General features: G+C 58.9%; 1 protein-coding gene across 5 annotated transcripts in view; it reads right to left on the bottom strand.

Moving 5' to 3' along the window:
* Positions 1-11,242, bottom strand: part of RTEL1 (regulator of telomere elongation helicase 1) — a 28,182-nt gene extending 16,940 nt beyond the window's left edge. For 4 of the 5 annotated variants that reach the window (XM_027620919.1, XM_027620920.1, XM_027620918.1 and 1 more), the window contains exons 1-10: positions 10,607-10,765; positions 10,077-10,337; positions 8,888-9,083; positions 8,665-8,758; positions 8,072-8,153; positions 7,790-7,850; positions 4,460-4,535; positions 3,696-3,780; positions 1,391-1,456; positions 469-622 (exon numbers count right to left, since the gene is read on the bottom strand). In XM_027620919.1, the coding sequence (XP_027476720.1) occupies positions 469-622; positions 1,391-1,456; positions 3,696-3,780; positions 4,460-4,535; positions 7,790-7,850; positions 8,072-8,153; positions 8,665-8,758; positions 8,888-9,083; positions 10,077-10,178 (916 nt within the window). In that variant the 5' untranslated portion in view covers positions 10,179-10,337; positions 10,607-10,765. Of the gene's footprint in view, positions 1-468; positions 623-1,390; positions 1,457-3,695; positions 3,781-4,459; positions 4,536-7,789; positions 7,851-8,071; positions 8,154-8,664; positions 8,759-8,887; positions 9,084-10,076; positions 10,338-10,606; positions 10,766-11,036 lie in introns of those variants that run through there. The other variant, XM_027620917.1, reaches the window with a different exon arrangement.
* Positions 11,243-12,579: the final 1,337 nt, after the last annotated feature.

The following is a 12,579-nucleotide window of genomic DNA, read 5'->3' as shown; positions in this document are numbered from 1 at the left end:
GGATGCCACAGACTGCTTAGGAATTAACAAACGAAAGAATAGTAACTTCACAGCAGAAAAATCTGGCAGTCGTCACGTAACGGAATGATCAAAGTTGGAATCCCCAACAATGCAGGGGCCACTCCCCCCTGAGCAGGGAGCCCGACGTGAGGCTCAATCCCAGCACCTGGGATCATGGCCGGACGTGAAGGCAGCTGCTTAACCGACTGAGCCACCCAGTTGCCCCTGGTTTTCATTTTTATACAGTAAAGTCTATACCGGCTGAAAAAGTATGGAAAGATCTTTAGAAAATACTGAACGGTTGGCTGGTACCTACTTCCTGGTCTGTGAAGCCCCAAGAAAACTCTTCAAGGGGTTCATATTATCCCCAAATAATGACCTGAAAGAGGGGCCCTGGGAAGACGCAGGCCTCCAGGACCCCCGAGAACACCTTGCAGCCTGTCTCTCCTTTCCCACCTGTAAGCTTACCTGAGTTGGAAGAGTCCGCACTGAACTCCAAGCGGAGCCCGTCCTGCTGTGCCGCCTTGGTCTGCTCCTCCAGAACCTGGTCGATGACGTCCAGTCCAGAAGCCAAGTCATGCGGAGTCAGGTCAAAGGACGCCGTCTCCTCGCACATCTTCTCCTGGGAGCCCAAGCACACCAGGCTACAGCCAAACAGGGGCAGGGACTCGGGGATCCGGGAAGCCGAGGTGGGGGTAGGGTGCAGGGGTACACGAAGCCCCATCCCATGGTCTCTAAGGCCAGGTCACAAACTGGTCAAAGACAGCCAAACAACCACACCAACGTTTGGAATTTCATAACTGGAAAATTTCCCATTAGAATATAGATTTTTGGAGGGGCCCAGCCAGCTCAGTCAGAAAAGCATGCGACTCTTGATCTCAGGGTCGGGAGTTCGAGCCCCAAGTTTGGTATAGAGATTACTTATAAAATAAACTTTTCACAGATTTCTGGCTTTTCTCAAAAGTCCGATCTGGCCCGCTGGACCTATCGTCCCCCATGGCAACAAGTGCCTGGAACCAAGTGGGAGCGCGAGGGCGGCTGCTGCTGACCCAGGACACTAGGCTCCAGAGCACCCAAGTGGCCTTCCTGCCCTGCCCTGCTCCAGGCCAGCTATTCCTGGAAACACAGCGCCCTGAGCAGAGGCCACAGCAATGGTGGGGCAGGGCACAGGTGATAGGGAGGGGCTGGCTGTGGTCAGCAGGGGGCAAGCATCAGGTCAGGCAGCCACCAAGGGACAAAGAGAACGAGACCGAGGGGGGCTGTGCTTCCACCTTTTGGGTGGAAACAGGGAACAGGGCCGGCCAGTGTAGCTTACCCCGGGCTTGGACAGAAAGGTCTGCAGGGATGCAGGGGAGGGGAGGTGTGGCGGAAAGGCCACCTGGACACTCACCACATTGTGAGCTTCGTCGAAAATCACAACTGTCCCCTTCAGGTCAATGCCGTGTGCCCGGCGACTCTGCAGCAAGAGGGGAAGAATGCAGGGCTGGAGCCAAGAGGCAGGCAGGGGAAGCGCAGCACCCCCCCCCCCATGCCATGGCCACCTGGTTCTACGCACCCACCACCAAGCTGGACGTCAGGTGCCCCTTCTGGTGACACTCACACAGCACGAGGGAGCAGGTGTGCGACCCCACACCATGCACGCCACACAGCCATGGGATGCAGGAGGCCCAAAGCAGGGCTTGGCCTAGTGTTTACTTGGGGAGGGGTATTTCTAGTATTTCTTTGCTTCAACTGCATTTGAGATTCAATTTTCATAAAATAAAGTGCCCATTTTAATGTGCAGTTGAGTCTTGACAGATGTGAGCTCTGTGTCGCCAGCACCCAGAAAAGGAGACAAGACCTGCTCCCCTCCCCCCACCCGTGACCTCTGACCTGCTCCTAGCGAGCAGGGATCAGATTTGCCTTTTCTAGGCTGTCCTGGAAACTTGAGCTGGGCAGCAGGGCTCGTCTGTCCCACCAGTGGGCAGTGTGTTCCAAGACCCACGCGTGTCACTGGCATGTGGCTGCAGCTCAGCGCTCTTCATGGCTTGTGGCACTGTTCCAGGGACAGCCGCCCGCGGATGGACGGGGCTGTTCCCTGGTGCTGGCCACAGCCGGCAAGGCTCTGGACCCAGCTCCTTCCCTCAGGCGTGCTTCCAGAGCGGCGCACAGCCCCACACACCACCAGCAGAGGCTGAGCCGCATCCTCAGCGGACACTGGTCACCGGAATCCTTTACTTCTGGACACACGCTGGTGGGAACGCAGGGTCACCCCCTGTGGTTTTAACCCACATTTTCTCCAGACTAGTGGTGCTGCACATTCTCCACACACAGGCTGACCTGGCCGCCCCAGCTACCTTTCTCTGGGATTGCTGGTCGAGTTACAAAGACGCCGCACAGACTCGGGCACAGGCCTTTGAAAGACAAACGTACCGTGAAAACTCCCTCCCTTTGTGACTTGCGGTCATTTTCTTCATTTTCCACTCTTTTTAAGAGTCAAGGCTTGAAATCATGGTGAACTCCGATGTACTGGTTTTTCTCTGTGGCTGGTGCGTGGTGTGTCTGAGCTAAGAAAGCTCGGCCTGCCCTCCCTGCTCTGTCCTGGAGGAGCTTTATGTCTCCAGCTTTTACATTCCGGGTTACGCCGCGTGACGCAACGGCTGAGATTCGTTCTCTTCCAAATAAATATCCAACGATTCCAGCACCCATTTTTAGGGAAAAAAGCCCCAAACCTTTCCTTTTCCCACTGAAATACCTAGGCATGTTTGTTGAAAACCAACTGCCACACATGTGGGTGGGTCTTGGCCGCACTCTCGTGCGACCCCGGCCAGCAGCTCGGTCTGCGCTCTGCAGCCAGTCCTGGAGCCCTCCCACTCTGTCCTCCATCAGAACTGCCTCGCCCCCTTCCATCTTTTGCATTTCCAGGTCAGTTTTAGAATCGCCTTATCAGGGGCAACATACCCGTCCTGGGGTGGGGCCCAGGCCCGGGCAGCCGGGTTGACAGATCACGTACAACCACTCCACAAACCCCCACTCTGCGCTGGAGTCTGCCCGCCTCAGAACCACCCTCACCTGCTCCAGCCACTCGCTTGCTCCGTGGCCCCGTGGCCCTGAGGCCCCATGGCCCTGAAGGCTGCTGCTCCTCAGAGACTTCCCTGCCCCATGGCACCGACTCCACCCTCCGCGCTCCTTTCCCCTCACGGCCTCTGAACACTACCCACGCACGTGCTTGCTCCTAACTGCCCACCCCACAGTAGTGCTGAACAGACGAAGGACCCGGACAGCGGGTCGTCCACTGTGTTACTGTGACATGAAGGACAATTTGCTGCACATGTGGGGTGTACACATGCATCCCAAGAGACGACTGTAAGGGAGGGCAGGAGCACACTCTTGGGGCTGCCTCACAGTGCCCAACTGAGAAGAGAGAAGCTGAGCTGCCAGACAAAGGCCAGGGCCTGGCCCTGGACGCAGCCATGGGGGTCTCCTCACTCCACCAGCCCACCCGCTCCCAGAGAGCTCAGAACGACAGACCCACGGCCCCACGCTGGCCACAACTGTGCCCAGACCAGTGAGGGAGGCCGAGTCCTCACACCATGCGTGCTGCTCTGAGGCTCTAATCTCAGGAACTGAACCGACAAAGGCTCTGACAGCCCCTTACAAACCCAGGGATGCCCCTTGATATCAGGAATCATCAGCTCCATGGGCTGAGACCTCACCTTGGCGTCCAACAAGTAGTTGTAAGGCATGAAGATGATGTCAGCCTGCTGCTTCAGGTTCCGAGAAAGGTAGTATGGGCACAGTCTGCAGAGAGGAGGGAGGCACACGTCGGAGCCAGGAGGGAGGTCCAGGCCCTCAGCGGGGCTCCCGCTGGCTGAGGCCCTGTGGCCAGGCTGGACGCCAGGCCCTCTGACGGGCAAGCAAGAGGAAGGAGCCTTGCGCTGCATGGGGGCTCGGACGGGAGCTGGGGCCTGGGGACCACGGGAGGGCTCACGGCATTACGGTCCTTGCCACTAGTTTTCAACCATGGGAGTAGATCACCTATTTAAAAATCTACATAAACAAAAAACCCCAATCCTATTCCTGGGTAGATGAATGAGACAATCAGAAAGAAAATGCTCAGTCCTGTCTTGGCCCAACCCGAAGCCCTGAAACCGCGAGAGGTCCACACAAAGGTCAGAAAAGCGTGTTCCGTGGAAACCAGCCGACTGGAGAAGGTCAGCACTATGCCCGCTGGCTGCTGGAAGCCAGAGCACGTCCGTCAGGAGGCCAGGGCTGCCCGTTGGCAGAGTGGTCACCTTGGCAGGCAGGGGCTTCCCTGCTTCCCCCGTATTCAAAACCATTTCTGTTTTCACACCCAACAGCCATTAGTTTTGTGATTAGTCAAGGTAGCAAAGCAAAGGAAGTGGGGTGCCCGGCTTCCCCGTGGCAGGACCTGTCCCAGAAGGACATGGCCGGCTGCTGCCGGGCTGCAGGGTCTCACCTGTGCTTACTCCCACTTCTGACCAGGTCCTCGATGTCCAGGATCGGGGTAGCCAGCTCCCGCTGCAGGCTCTTCTCTGGGGACACGGGCAAGAGTAAAGACATGTCCTCAGGCCCGAAGAGTCCCCACAGACCCCAGAGGGATGCCCAGGCCGTGACTCTCCCTCCAGGCAGGACTAGGGCACCCAACCACCTGGGGACTCACCAGACAGAATTCCTGCCCTCTGAGTCTGTGACCTTGGAAGGACGCCAAACCTGAACTAATCCACAGGGAACCCTGCTCTACACCTCAGGAGGTGGCTGCTGGCCTGAGACTGAGCATTAACAGGACTGGAGGGGGGTGCGCAGCTCCTCAGCCTCTCTCTACCATCCCAGGCATCCTCAAGGCCATGCCCTGGAAGCATCTGTCCTACAATTAGGCTTCAGCCTGGCAGCAAGTGGCTTTTTCTCTTCACTTCCCCCCAGACGTCAATGGTGCAGGAACACAGATCTGAGGCAGGGCACACGGGAGAGGTGGGGGGCCCCGAGGCAGAACCCACCCGACACCGGCCAGGCCCAGGGCCCCTGCCTCACGATGGCAGCCCCCGAGAGGCACCACTCCCTGCTAGCTGCCCAGGTGGCCCAGGGCAGAAAGGTGCTCAAGAAGGGGCACAGGCCCTGTTGGGGCCCCAGGAACCCCCTGAGGAGCTGCTTTAACCCAGCCACTCAGGAGCCCACACCCAGGCTGGCAGGACCAGGACTCTCCTCAAACACACACCCCAGAGCCCCAGGGCAGCCTCCTGTGGAAACGGGCTCTTGGCTCCGGCCCCACTGTGGCAGGTACCAGGCCCAGTCCTTCACCGCAGAGCCAACACACCTTGGCCGTGACTGAACCCAAAATGCCCACAGGGACAGCAAGGAGAGAAAAACTGTGTGCTCAGCAGTACCATAGCAATAGCGCAGCCGATCCACAGTGGGCAGGCAGCCTGGAGCTCAACAACCTTCCTGGAGGGGAGGGGGCAACAGGAAGGGGCAGTGGAGGCTGGAGGGGGGTGAGGACCGCAGCATGGAGATGCTGCAGCTAGTTAGCACACAGAGGCCAGGCAGAACTCCAGCTCTGCCCCTTTCTCCTTCCTCCCACACATGCCTCTCCTCCTCTTGGACCCCTTCTGGGGTCTCTGCTCACTCTCCCCAAGGGCTAGGCAGCTGCTGCCGAGGCCCCCTCACATCCCATGGCACGGGGGCAGAGGAGGCTAAGACACAGCAAAGATGTGCAGCGGACCTCTGACAGGACACGCAGCAAGAGCCAGAGCAAAGCAGGTCCCCCAGCAGGCTGGGGACCAGGGGAAGACTGATGAAGCCTGGAGCCAGCAGGACAGCCGCAACAGCACCCTCACTTTGCCACACGGGCCCTGGGACAGTTGGGGGGGTCTGCAGCACAGGGGGCCAGCACACACCTGCTCCAGCATCACCCCTACTATGAGCTGAAAGTGCCCCTCAACTCCCACTCCTCCTCTGGAATCCCGGCTCCTCCCTGGCCCATCACCCAACAGGTAAGGTAAGAGATGCTACAGGTGAAGGCAGTGCAGGTGAGGACAGTCCAAGTGTGGGGACGGTGCAGTGAACAGCAGTGCGGGTAAGGGCTGGAAAGTAGAGAACTGAACCACAAACTGCTATGGAAAAGTGGCTAGAGCAGTTCCCACCAGGTGTTGCTCAAAAGCTCTGGTATGGGGTGAACAGGACTCCTGCAACCCACCCCTTTGCCAGGAATGTGGAGAGAGGCAGCCGCAATGGGGCAAAGAGATGACTCCATTGAGCCTCACAGGCGTGACCCCAAGGCCCACACGAAAGCATGACTGAGGTGGGATGGCTGTGAGCAGGTGGACAAAGCGAAGGGGGAAAAATGCCTCAGAGCCACCCCAAGACCCACGGGCCTAACACAGAGCAAGCAGAGCAAGTCAGTCCACAGTCTCCGGACCGGGGCAAGAGCCAACACCAGGCCACAGGGCTGGCAGCTGCCCTTGTGCAGGGCCACTGCGGGCCAGGCTGGTGCCTGATGCTTCCCATGTACCCTTTACTGCTGTTCTGAGGGTTCTCGGTGCCACCAGACCAAACCACACAGCCAACAAGAAGGTGGTGAGGCGTGAGCTCCAGGGACGGGGCACAGGGAGGCCTATTACTGGGAGGTGAGGGAGCCCCAGCTCAAGCCTCTGAGATCAAGCACTGCCCTGGCATGCCGGGCATCCCAAACCCCAGCACTAGTGTCCTGTGAGTGCCCCAGGGCCTCTGTCACTCCTGTGCCAGGATCTGCATCCCAACCCTGAGGCAAGAAAGAGGGAACCCCAACCCCACTGAAGCGCAACTCTCCCAAGCCATAGAGCCCTAGCGGCGATAGGAAACTAGAGACCACAGCCCAGAGAAGCGCCCCTGCCATTGCTTCTGGCTCCAGGAGTCCTTGACAGATGTGAGGGGCAGCCGCAAAGACCTGACAGATCTGGAGGCAAGGGCACCAGGGCCAGCCCTCCACTCTGGGCCTAAGGAAAGTAAGCAGCAAGAATCAACGGCCATGGGCACCTATGGTCACACGCATCAAGCCACACCAGGGCCAGCTGTTGTCATGACCCTGGGCTGGTCACTTTGGCCACCTCTGGGAGAGGTTGTCCTCCCCACAGCACCAAAGGCTGGTGGACTCCCCGGACTCAGGGAGAGCCACACCCACGCTGTGCCCTATTGCAGCCCGAGGACACACAGCAAAATCAGTAAAAGGAAAAGCCTGTGGGAGTCTGGGAGACCAGGCACGGCTTCCAGAACCCCCTCCCCGGGCTAATTGCCCCAGAACGAGCTGAGGCCATGTGAGAAATGCTATCTCCCAGGAAGCTCGCCAGAGGCCCGGCACCCAGGGCTTCTGCTGGGGGCCAGTCATGTAAGCACCCCTGGCTGGCGAGCGCCCAAATTCCAGACTTCCAGCGGGAAGGAGCTGCTTGGCATCAACCACGTTGTTTGCACAAATAGTTTACGCCGAGGAAGCCCCTCCTCTCCGGGAACGGTGAATCCCTGAAATCCAAGCTCCCAGACAGTGGCGAGGCCAGCCTGGGTTCTTCTGAGAGGGCAGCCCTTCCTGCCTGACATATGAGCCTTTCTGCACACAGTCCAGTACAGGTCCACAGTCAGGAGACGGTGCCCAGCACCACCTCACCTCACCACCTCACCTAGCTGAACCGATGGGGTCACTCTGGAGCCCCAAAGGGGAGAGCCAGCAGGCCACGAGGCCTAAGAGGCAGCACATGCTCCAAGCCCACCTGGCTGTATGCTGACCAACTGGCAGGAGTGGCTTCCACGGATCCTCTCTTACCTTCTACATTGTTGTAGAAATGACAGGAACGACTTGCTACCTTCTTTCGGCACAAATGAATCTGGGAGAAAAATAAGCAGCCCCAGCTTGCACAACGGTCACGAAAAGGCAGAGTGCTGAGCCAGCCAGTGGACATGCTGCCGATGGCGCTGCCCAGCATGGGGAGACTGAGTCCTGTTCCAGCCCTGCCCCTACCAGCTCTTCACTGGGCCGTCCCCTGGGGGCAGAGACAAGGGCTCTGAAAGAACCACAGAAGATGGGGCACATGCCCCAGAAACCCACCTGCATGTGGTTACTTTCCTGCTTCTTCACCTCGGGGTGGATACACAGCTGTTCCCGGGAGCCCAGCACACATACCCTAGGCCTGGCAGAAGAGAGAAACATGGGGTCCGAGAACCAAAGAGCAATAGCCCCAGTGCCATCCAGCAGCATAAGCATGGGCTGTGTGGAGCCCATGGGGAGCACCGGAGAGACATGGCTCACATGTGCACCCAGGTAGCCAGAGGGAGTGGCCATGACCAGAATGGGCCCTGGGCTTGGGAGGCACTTTCTCTACTGCATGGCCCAGCGTGAACAAGGAGACAAGGCAGGGGAAACGGGCAGATGGGAGAAGACCCCACTAACTCCATGTCCCCTACATCGCCTTCCAGGAGCTCAGGGTGCTAAGCCGAGGTTGGCACATCAAGTGGGAGCTGCTTTCTGAGAAGCAGCGGGCAGCAGAAACAGCCTGGCCTCACCACAGTCCTGCACACTGGAGCAGACACTGTGGGTCTCTGGGATCCAGGGTGGGGTCTGGGCAGAACACTACCATCAACCACATTGCCAATGCCAAACCCCCTTAACTCAGAGGCAGGGCTGAGTAGCGCCTGACCTACCGATAGGAGGTGTTCCGAAGCTCACTGATGACCTGAGTGAGCTGTGAGTGGGTCCTGGAGGCATAAATGATCTTCGGGATGTCCGTGTAGCAAGCTGCCCAGGCACAAGGAAGCAGAACAGGTCACAGCTCCACGATGTTCTGGTGTGCCGAGCCTCACCAGCCCACTCTGTCCCTTCGCTACCCCTCCGTGGCGACCCCAGAGGGGAGGAAAGGAGCCTCACCTGTGGTGTCTCCATCTGAAGTCGCAAGTCCCCAGGATGACAAGGTGCGATCGGGGAAAAGCTCCCCTTGCGCCCTCTCGGCAATCTTGCGGGCAGAGATGGCGTCGCGGAGGTGCTCCCGCCAGGCCAGCGTGGTGCACAGGAGGCACAACGTCTTTCCCGTGCCGGTGGGGCTCTCCAGGATGCCGTTTACTTTCTGAGTGGGGTCAGGAACAAGGTCATGTGGAAGCAGGAGAAGGGCACCGCAGACCACACAGTCCACCGGCCAGGGGACAGTTCTCTTCAGGCAGAGCCCCCCCACAGGCGGCAAAGGCCTGAGGAACAGTGGGTAATCTGCCAGTGCTTCCACTCTCAAACCAGAAGCTATGTGTTGATTCAGCCCTCATTAGCAAACAATTTGCAGAGCGTCCCTCAGAACTCAGCAGTATTTTTCAGCCGAATATAAATAATAAGATGACTAAGTAGGCGCCAGACCTCCAAACAGAACTTTGTTCTCTATAACTTTGGATGTAGATGTTTTATACTGAGAAAAACCTGATGAGCTACATACATCTCAGATGGAGCCTGAGCAGTAAACCTGGGGAAACACATAAGCAAATCGGCAAAACTGTGCTCCCAGCTCCCAGGAATGGGTGCTAGGCTCCTCCCTGGAGGAGTCTAGTCTGTGCCCACAACAGCAGCCAGGAGCCCAGCTGCAGAATCAGCGCTCAGGAGCTGGGAGCTTGAGCAGAGTACAAAAGAACAGGCTAAGAAAGTCAGCAGAAAGCTACTTGCGCCCTTCTGCCTTTCTGCACACCCCTGAGACTTAAAGACCTTCCAGAATGATTAGGCACTGACTAACCCTCCACGTGGAAATACTTCTTCCAGATCCTCAAACGGCTGACTGCTCCTCCACACTTGGCCTCAGCTCAAACGCCACCTCCTCAGGGAGGCCCTCAAGGTGCTCCCAAGCCTATGACCTAACGACTCTCCTTCACAGCAAGAACTGTCTTTTTCTACTTGTCTACTGTCTCTCCTAGAACACTGGCCCCGTTTATGACTGAGTCCTGTGTTCAAAAGGAGGCCTGTTACCCAGTAGGGCTCAGCAGGAGTGAATGGAAGGTCGAAGTGCATTACATTAGGACTCTGCGGAAGCTCTGCCCACGCTGACCCACTCCCAGGACACAAATGCCCCCGTCTGCAGCTGTACCTTCTGCAGACACTCCAGGACCTTGCCCATGTACTCCTCCTGGCATCTGTATGGCTGGAAAGGGAAATCCACTGTCACACCATTCAGAGCTATCTTGGGCATGCTGGCCTGTTCTCAGGAGGGCACAGAGGTTGGCCGAGACGCAGGTTGTGTGAGTGTGGGAGACAAAACCCCCTCGGAACATCTCGGGATCTCAGCCACTGCAGGTAAGTGATGCCAGCCCGCGGCGCTGGGACATGCCAGTGTTCTCCACGGGAAGCCCTACAGCACAGAGACGGGGACAACGAGACTGTTTGCAGCCAGCTCTCCAGGCACACCAGGCCACTTCACCAAGCCGGCAGTCCGTCTCGGGTCCAAGGTCCGAAGGCAAGTCTGTGAGACCTACGGCGAGGAGCTGGGGGAGAGGAAGAACCTACACGTGGGCCCTGCCTTGCTCTCCGGCCCCAAGCGGCCCCATCCTGCCCGGGGAGAGGCGGCTGGGCTCCCAGAATAACAAGAGCCCGAGCCGCGCACAGCAGCAGTTCGCTTACCTGCGCCAGAGCCCGAGACGCCAGATCCCCGGCCTGCGCCCCGGGGCCGGCGGACAGTTCACCACACTGACGGCGGGCCCCGCCTGCGAAGCCCGGTCACGACGAGAACGGCGTCGCGGGGACCCCCGCCCCGCCCGGAGACCCGCCCCGCCGGGAGACCCCCGCCCCGCCCGGAGGCCCGCCCCGCCGGGAGACCCCCGCCCCGCCCGGACCCCTGCCACTCTGGGAGACACCCCGGCCGGGAGACCCGCTCCGCCGCGCGCGGGGCCCCGCCCATGCGCACAGGAAAACCACCGGCCCCAGAACGCACCGCGGCAGAGAGACCGGCGCGCGGGCCCGGGGCGGCGCGGGGCCTGCCGGGAGCTGCAGCTTCGGGAGGAGCGCGCGGGTCAAAGGGCCAGTTCCGGAGTTTCTGCGACTCACGACTCACTTTTCTCCGCGGACAGCCTTCCGCCGCCGGGGGTCCCCAGGAATCTACCCCAGTTCAGCCAAGGCACCGCCACCGCGTCTCCGCCGCCCTCAGCCGGTTCGGAATTCGCGGGCTAAGACAATCGTCACTGAACGCGCTGCACTTCCGCTCCCAATTCCGGTCCGCTGGGCGTGGTTCCCGGCGGAAACCATTCCGCAGCAGAGGGGTGCGCGCACGCGGTGCCGTGCCCCACCCTGCCCCTTCGGTCGACCCTGAGCCTGGAGGACGGCACCTCCATCGGCCGCGGGCAGAAACCTGGGGTTCGAGCCGTCTCCTCCCTCGATGCCATGCCCGCAGAGCCTCCATCCCACCACCCCTCCCGGGGCCAAGTCACCTGAATGGCCCGGACAATTGCACACACCTTCGAATTGGTTTCGCGTGATTCGAATGGCTGCTCAGGCCCGCGGCCTGGAGAGCCTTAGCTGCTTTTCTCCTTACTGCCCAGGCGCCTTGCTACCCAGTGTCCTGGTACCTAGCACCAGCTGGCAGTCAAAAGTGGGATCCGGGGCCTGCACAACTCTTTAGGGGGTAGATACTTGTCTAGACGACTCCAGCATGTTCCAAAAGGCTGATAGAGACGGCCCACAGCCGGCTGGCAACGCCGACCCCAGGGCTTCTCATGGGCTCTGTTTAATGCCCAGACGTGTGATCGAGCATGCTTCGGCAAGCCGGTGGCTTGCTGGCACCCACCCCATCCATCTGTTCCACCTGGTGAGGGGGCCTAGAGGGTTTGTCTTAGACTCTCAGCAGGGAGCTTGGAGAAGAGCTCACCCCTTCAGGACCATGCATGCAGGCATGGACGGCCTCTGAGATAAGTTCTTTGATTATCCACACTTTACAAAGTACAGGGTTGGTGGTTAGATTGCCTAAAGCCTGCCGCTTCCAGCCAGTAGGCCTGCTCTTCACTTCCACAGCACCCATCTTCTAAAAGCAGAAGTGTTGGTGCTCCCAGAAGGCCAAGGAAGGTAAGGCAGGACCCAGGGACTCAGGGCCACCTGGGTCAGAACCAGAGCTGAGGACCCTGAGACGCTGAGCTGATGCATGAGCTGCCTGGTCACACATCACACATGAGACTGCCCCCTGCAATAAATTGTAACTTATAAATGTCATGTACTGAACCTAATTGTGAAAGATGAGAGGAAATGGACACCAAGGCTGGCCGTAACCAGCCCCACTCAGCAGGCACAGGATCTCGATCAAGTCAACGAATTTGAATTGAGAGTCTGCTCTTGCAGGTTTGTGGGCTACCTACAGTGGATCAGACACTATGTGGACCACAGAACAGATGTAACCAGTCCCACACTCCCCATGTATGCATCTCGAGGTGTATACCCATCTGCTGGGCCTGCTTCACACAGACTCTGACCCTTAGGCCTGTCCCTGTCTGTCCCCTTTCTGAGCCTTCCTCACCCCTCTGCAGGCTCCTGAGTTTTCCCACAGTTTTATTCCTGACTCTAAGACTTAGTTGCTTGTGGAGCAAGTGCTTTTCTTGACCTCCGTGGCT

The sequence above is a fragment of the Zalophus californianus genome, chromosome 8, assembly GCF_009762305.2.
Source record: "Zalophus californianus isolate mZalCal1 chromosome 8, mZalCal1.pri.v2, whole genome shotgun sequence".
NCBI classification, from domain to species: Eukaryota; Metazoa; Chordata; class Mammalia; order Carnivora; family Otariidae; genus Zalophus; species Zalophus californianus.
Note: the sequence above shows the minus strand (reverse complement) of the source record. Positions and strands in the feature narration are given on the sequence as shown.